The following is a 6,327-nucleotide window of genomic DNA, read 5'->3' on the forward strand; positions in this document are numbered from 1 at the left end:
CCCTGTCTGCTCTGTACTAAATCTATGACAGGATTTGTGTAATTATAGGGTGTGTTCCCCTTGCTAAGCAGATCTCCCACACAATCCATTTAGCCACTCATAAACAAAAGACTAGGATTTTTTTTAAAAAAGAAATTAGTTGATCTTGCTAGGGTTAGTGGAATGTTTTTTATTTGTTTGCATTCCTATTGTTGAGATTTTGTGCTTTTTCAAACAGTTGCTTATAGTTTAAAAAAAAAAAAGACTAGACAAAGCTGCAACCAAGCATTAATAGTAGCAGTGAACTCTGGGGAGTGGAACTGGCTGTTCCTTTTATTTTACTTTATGTGCTGCATTGTTTGTATTTTTCACAATGGGAATGTATTGATTTTAAAATTAAAAATAAACTTTGTGGCCTGGCACGGTGGCTCACGCCTGTAATCCCAGCACTTTGGGAGGCCGAGGCAGGTGGATCACGAGGTCAGGAGATCGAGACCATCCTGGCTAACACGGTGAAACCCTGTCTCTACTAAACAATACAAAAAATCAGCCGTGCATGGTGGCGGGTGCCTGTAGTCCCAGCTACTTGGGAGGCTGAGACAGGAGAATGGCATGAACCCGGGAGGCAGAGCTTGCAGTGAGTGGAGATCGCACCACTGCATTCCAGCCTGGGCGACAGAGTGAGACTCTGTCTCAAAAAAAATAAATAAATAAAAAATAAACTTTGTAAATATTACCAATGATTAACTTTGAGTAGAGGGATTACAGATTTTTTTTTATTATTTGAATATTTATATTAAGAAAAATAAGCATTATTTAAAAGAACATCGACTACATTGTTGTCACTTTTCCTGCAGAAAGTGCAACAAGTGTATCAAGTTACAAGTAGGTCTTGCTCTTAGAAGTCTGTGAACCCTTCTTCACCTCATTAATCATTGGCTGACCTATAGAGACTCAGCGACCCCAAATAAAGGCATGAGGTCAAACTGCACAGGGCTTGGGAAGGCTGTCTGACTTCAGATCCTTCAGGCTCTCAGACCTCACGGTTCAAGGTCAGACTGACTGGGAAGGGAGTGGGAGTTTTCCTGGGGCGTGGAGTGTGGACACCATCAGAACCAGGCTGAGGAATACCAGGTACTGCAGAGCAAGTGGCCGTTGTTAAGGGATTCTTTATATGGTGTGATTCCTTATTGTGGTTTTCTGTTTGCTTTCACTCCATTAACTTGTGTGAGCTGCTTATTATTTACCAAGCACTGTGCTCATGCTTGGTGGGGGATAGAAAGAGGCAAAATATAGGATCCCAGCCCCCAAGAAGTCTCTCATCAAAAGTAAAAATTAGACAGGTAGAAAAGATAAATTATAACACAGCAAGACAAGTGATATAACACAGGTTTATTCCTCTCAAGGAATGCAGAGGAAGGAAAAATCAAGCCTGAAGGATTCAGTGAGTCTTAGCAGAGTTTCTCTTGCAGTAGGCAGCCTGGAGGAAGGTGGCTGGGAGAGGGAGTTCCAGGCCCAGAGAACACCTGGGGCAAAGATGCAGAAGCAAGAAAGAGCACAAAGAAGGCACCCACGCCTAATCCCTGTGTTCCTTTTGAATTGCTCCTGTCAAATTACCACAAATGCCGTGGCTTAAAATGACACAGGGAGATTTGACCACAGAACGTGGCTATGTGATGATGATGGGAGCAAGAGACTGCGGTGATGGATGGGAGGGAAGGCCATGAGCCAGGGTGTGCAGGCAGCCTTTAGAAGTTGGAAAGGGTGGTCGGGCGTGGTGGCTCACGCCTATAATCCCAGCACTTTGGGAGGCCGAGGTGGGTGGATCACCTGAGGTCAGGAGTTCGAGACTAGCCAGGCCAACATGGTGAAACCCTGTCTCTTCTAAAAATACAAAAAAAAAAATTATCTGGGTGTGGTAGCACATGCCTGTAATCCCAGCTACTTGGGAGACTGAGGCAAGAGAATTGCTTGAACCCAGGAGGTGGAGGGTGCAGTGAGCCAAGATCACATCACTGCACTCCAGCCTGGGCAACAAGAGTGAAACTCCGTTTAAAAAAAAAAAAAAAAAAAAAAAAAAGGACATTGCCGGCTTGGCGATTTGTCCCGACGCGCTCCGCTTTCACTACAGCACGGTGGCCTGCTGGAGACAGGCTGGACTCAGCTACATCCGATACTCCCAGATCTGTGCAAAAGCAGTGAGAGATGCACCGAAGACAGAATTCAAAGCAAATACTGAGAAGACTTCTGGCAGCAGCGTAAAAATTGTGAAAGTAAAGAAGGAATAATCTACCCTGACTAAAGTTTGAAATGCTGCATTTCCAAGGTGAAGATGTGTGGGCACATATTATGGCAAATCGAAAAGGATCTCATTTCATGGGAAAAAAAAATCCTGTCTTGTTCATAAATTGACAATGTCAAAAAATTGAAATATGGTTCACTGTTAAAAAAAAAAAAAAGGTTGGAAAGTGCAAGGCAAGGAAATGGATTCTCTCCCAGAAACCTCCAGAAGGAACCAGCCCTGCCAACACCTTGATTTTAGACTCCTGGCCTCCAGAACTGTAAGAGAATAAACCTTGTCATTTTAAGCCATGAAGGTATTAAAATGGTTGGGATTTGAGGTAGTTTGTTAAATAATAATGGATAATAGGAACAGAGTTTGGTGCCTGGAAATAAAGTACTGCTTAAACACCTAAAACATAACTGCCACATTTAATTAGCCAATACTAAAACATGTAGTTTTGGGGTGGGGGGAGGGGGGAGGGATAGCATTGGGAGATATACCTAATGCTAGATGACGAGTTGGTGGGTGCAGCGCACCAGCATGGCACATGTATACATATGTAACTTACCTGCACGTTGTGCACATGTACCATAGAGCCTAAAGTATAATAATAATAATAATAATAATAAATAAATAAATATAAATAAATAAATAAATAAATAAATAGATAAATAAAAATAAAACATGTAGTTTGAGGACTGAATGGCAGGAAGAAGCCAGATAGGCACTGGGGTAAGCTGACGGTGAGTATTTGAATAAAGTGAGAAAAATAGTATTTGAAGCTGGATAAAATAAAATATTTATTATATATTGGCAGAAAATTTGGCAACACTGTCATCTGAGATGATATGGAAAACAGGAAGTGTACTTAATAAGCTCAAGTAGTCCAGCTAAGGAGATTTCTGGGCAGGGTACTAAAGGTGCCACCAGCTTCTTATAGCTGCCTATGTAAAATCTGAAATGATGAAGATGAAATAAAAAAAAAATGATGTTCAGCTTTCAAGTCAAATTAAGAGGACACATAGAGGGCTTTCAGCTGAATTTATCCAGCAGGAGATTCTCAAGGCAAGAAAAGACCTCTAGGGAAGATCAAATCTAGGGACACAGTCAAGAAATTATGTTCTCAGAATAAAAATGAAGACAAACATGTGACTTTAAAGCTCCTTGTTGAGATCTAAGAAAGGTATAAGGTGGTCCTTTGTAGACTTTCAAGTAGACAAAAGGCCTCCTAAGGATTCTATGGAAGCCTTTCAAACAGCCTCTAACAGTAGGGCTTCTGAAAATCTCGTGGGCATTGCTGCACTACAACTTCATAAGGAGCTCAAGGTAGAGAAGAGCTTATCACAAAGAGATTTGTGGGTGTCACCTTATCTAATGGAATGGAGTTTATAAACTGATACATAAGAAACCCACAAAGATGTTAAAGGAATTATATCAGCTTGGTTCGAAAGGAACAGATAGTACAAAATAAAATAAGGCTCCCCAGACTTCTAGTCAGAAAGCAGGCTGAAACTGCACAAGCTACTTTTTGTTTGTTTGTTTGTTTGTTTGTTTGTTTTGAGATGGAGCCTAGCTCTGTCACCCAGGCTGGAGTGCAGTGACACAATCTCGGCTCACTGCAGTGTCCACCTCCCAGGTTCAAGCAATTCTCTGCCTCAGCCTCCTGAGTAGCTAGAATTACAGGCACCCGCCACCATGCCTGGCTAATTTTTGTATTTTTAGTAGACATGGGGTTTCACCATCTTGGCCAGGCTGGGCTTGAACTCCTGACCTCATGATCCACCTGCCTCGGCCTCCCAAAGTGCTGGGATTACAGGCATGAGCCACCGTGCCCAGCCACACACAAGCTACTTTTATGGAAAAGAAAGGATAACTCAGAAAATGGGAATAAAGACCTACAAAGCAGAGGAAAAAATTCCAGAGAGTACTTTGCAACAAGCAGGACTGGGCCCTAATCAATACATGGGCAACATATGCTCAGATGGGTTTCAAAATTAACATAAACCAACGATTGTTACATGTTTCCATTTTCCGCACTTTAGAACAAGTGTATTTATACATGTTATCCTATACCTATATCACTTTGTGTTGGGTTTATTTGGGGGAAGAGTGGCAGAAAACCTTATTTCATACATTTTCAGATCAAGAGGAACCATATTCAAGCAACTTAACTGAAGGAGCCTAATCTGCACCTGGACCTGATTTATATCATGAGACCCTGTACCTTGAGCATAAGCCCGGTGCTTTAATGAGATGAAATTTTGGGAGGAAAGAGCCTGGATGTGGAAGAACGTAAATAATTTGTGCACATGCGGCAAACTGGAAGTTTGAAACATGGCTGCAATTTTTTTTATATTTCTCCCATGGAGTGGTGGATTTATGTCTCCGCCTCTCAAACCTGGGAGGGCCTGTCACTTCTTCAATCAACTGAAAATGGTAGTGGAAGTGACATCATGTGATTTCTGAAGCTAGGTCAGAATAGTACATATAGCTTCCATCCTGCCTACAGGGAACACTGACTCTCGGAGCTCTGAACCACTAATGTTAGAAGTCACAACCTTATGGAAGCCCAAGCCAAATGAAAAGGAACTCTGGTTAACAACCCAAAGTAAGCTCAAATTTCAACTTTGTTTTACCCCAGATACCAGTAAAGAAACCTCTAGGTGATTTCAGCCCCAGCCATTCAATTCTTCCTAACTGAGGCTCCAGACACTGTAGCATGGAGACAAGTCATTCTTACATACCCTGTCTGAATTCTTGTCCCACAGAATCCATGAACATAATGAGATGGTTGTTGTGTGACATTAAGTTTGAAGTTGTTTGTTGTTCGACAGTAATAACAGGAACACTGCTATATTAGTTTCCTGTGGCTGCTGTAACAAATTATCACAAACTTGGTGGTTTAACACAACAGAAGTTTATTCTCTTACAGTTCTGGAGGCCAGAAGTCCAAAATTGTTATCACTGGGCCAAAATCAAGGTGGTAGCCGGGCCACATCCGCCTGGAGACTGTTGGGGAATACCCCTTCCTTGCTTCTTCCAGCTTCTAGTGGTTGCTGACATTGACTTGTGTCAAAGCCAATATCTACAAATTTCTCTCTGTTCCTTCTTCACATTGCTTTCTCATTGAGTGTGTGTGTGCATGTCTGTCTCTGTGTGTGTGTGTGTGTGTGTGCATAAGATGAGACAGGGTGGAGGGAATCTCTTCTGTTTCTCTCTCTCTCACTCTCTCTCTCTCTATATATATATATATATTTTTTTTTTTTTTTTTTTTGAGACGGAGTTTCACTCTTGTTGCCCAACCAAGAGTGCAATGGCATGATCTTAGCTCACTGAAACCTCCACCTCCTGGGTTCCAGGGATTCTCCTATCTCAGCCTCCCAAGTATCTGGGACTATAGGTGCACGCCACCATACCCAGCTAATTTCTGTATTTTTAGTAGAAATGGGGTTTCACCATGTTGGCCAGGCTGGTCTGGAACTCCTGACCTCAGACGATCCACCCACCTCGGCCTCCCAAAGTGCTGGGATTACAGGCATGAGCGGCCTTCTGTTTCTCTCTTATTATGACATTTGCAATGGCATTTAGGGCCCACATGAACAGTCCAGGATAACCTCTCCATCTCCATATACTTTTTTTTTTTTTTCCTAGACAGAGTCTTGCTCTGTCACCCAGGCTGGAGTGCAATGGCACAATCTCGGCTCACTGCAACCTCTGCATCCAAGGCTCAAACGATCCTTTCACCGCAGCCTCCCAAGTAGCTGGGACTACATGCGCCCACCACCATGCCTGGCAATTTTTTGTATTTTTTTTATGGAGACAGGGTTTCACCGTGTTGCCCAGGCTGGTCTCAAACTCTTCAGTTCAAGCGATCCACCCTCCTCGGCCTCCCGAAGTGCTGAGATAACAGGTGTGAGCCACCACGCCTGGCTTCAAAATCCTTGATCATACCTGCAAAGATTTTTTTGAGTTGGATTTTGATTTTTTTGTTTGTTTGCTTGCTTGTTTATTTTGTTTCTCATACAAAGTAATGTTCATAAGTTCTAGGAATTAGGACATGGATA

General features: G+C 42.5%; 1 protein-coding gene across 1 annotated transcript; it reads left to right on the forward strand.

Annotated features, from left to right (window-relative positions):
* The first annotated feature begins 1,387 nt into the window (after positions 1 to 1,387).
* On the forward strand, positions 1,388 to 2,438 carry LOC129011299 (ATP synthase subunit epsilon, mitochondrial-like). Its single transcript, XM_054446156.1, has 2 exons — positions 1,388 to 1,423; positions 2,061 to 2,438. Exons 1-2 carry the CDS (start codon positions 1,388 to 1,390, stop codon positions 2,265 to 2,267), a joined length of 243 nt encoding a protein of 80 aa, XP_054302131.1. The 3' UTR covers positions 2,268 to 2,438.
* Positions 2,439 to 6,327: the final 3,889 nt, after the last annotated feature.

This window comes from Pongo pygmaeus, chromosome 14 (assembly GCF_028885625.2).
Source record: "Pongo pygmaeus isolate AG05252 chromosome 14, NHGRI_mPonPyg2-v2.0_pri, whole genome shotgun sequence".
Classification (NCBI taxonomy): Eukaryota; Metazoa; Chordata; class Mammalia; order Primates; family Hominidae; genus Pongo; species Pongo pygmaeus.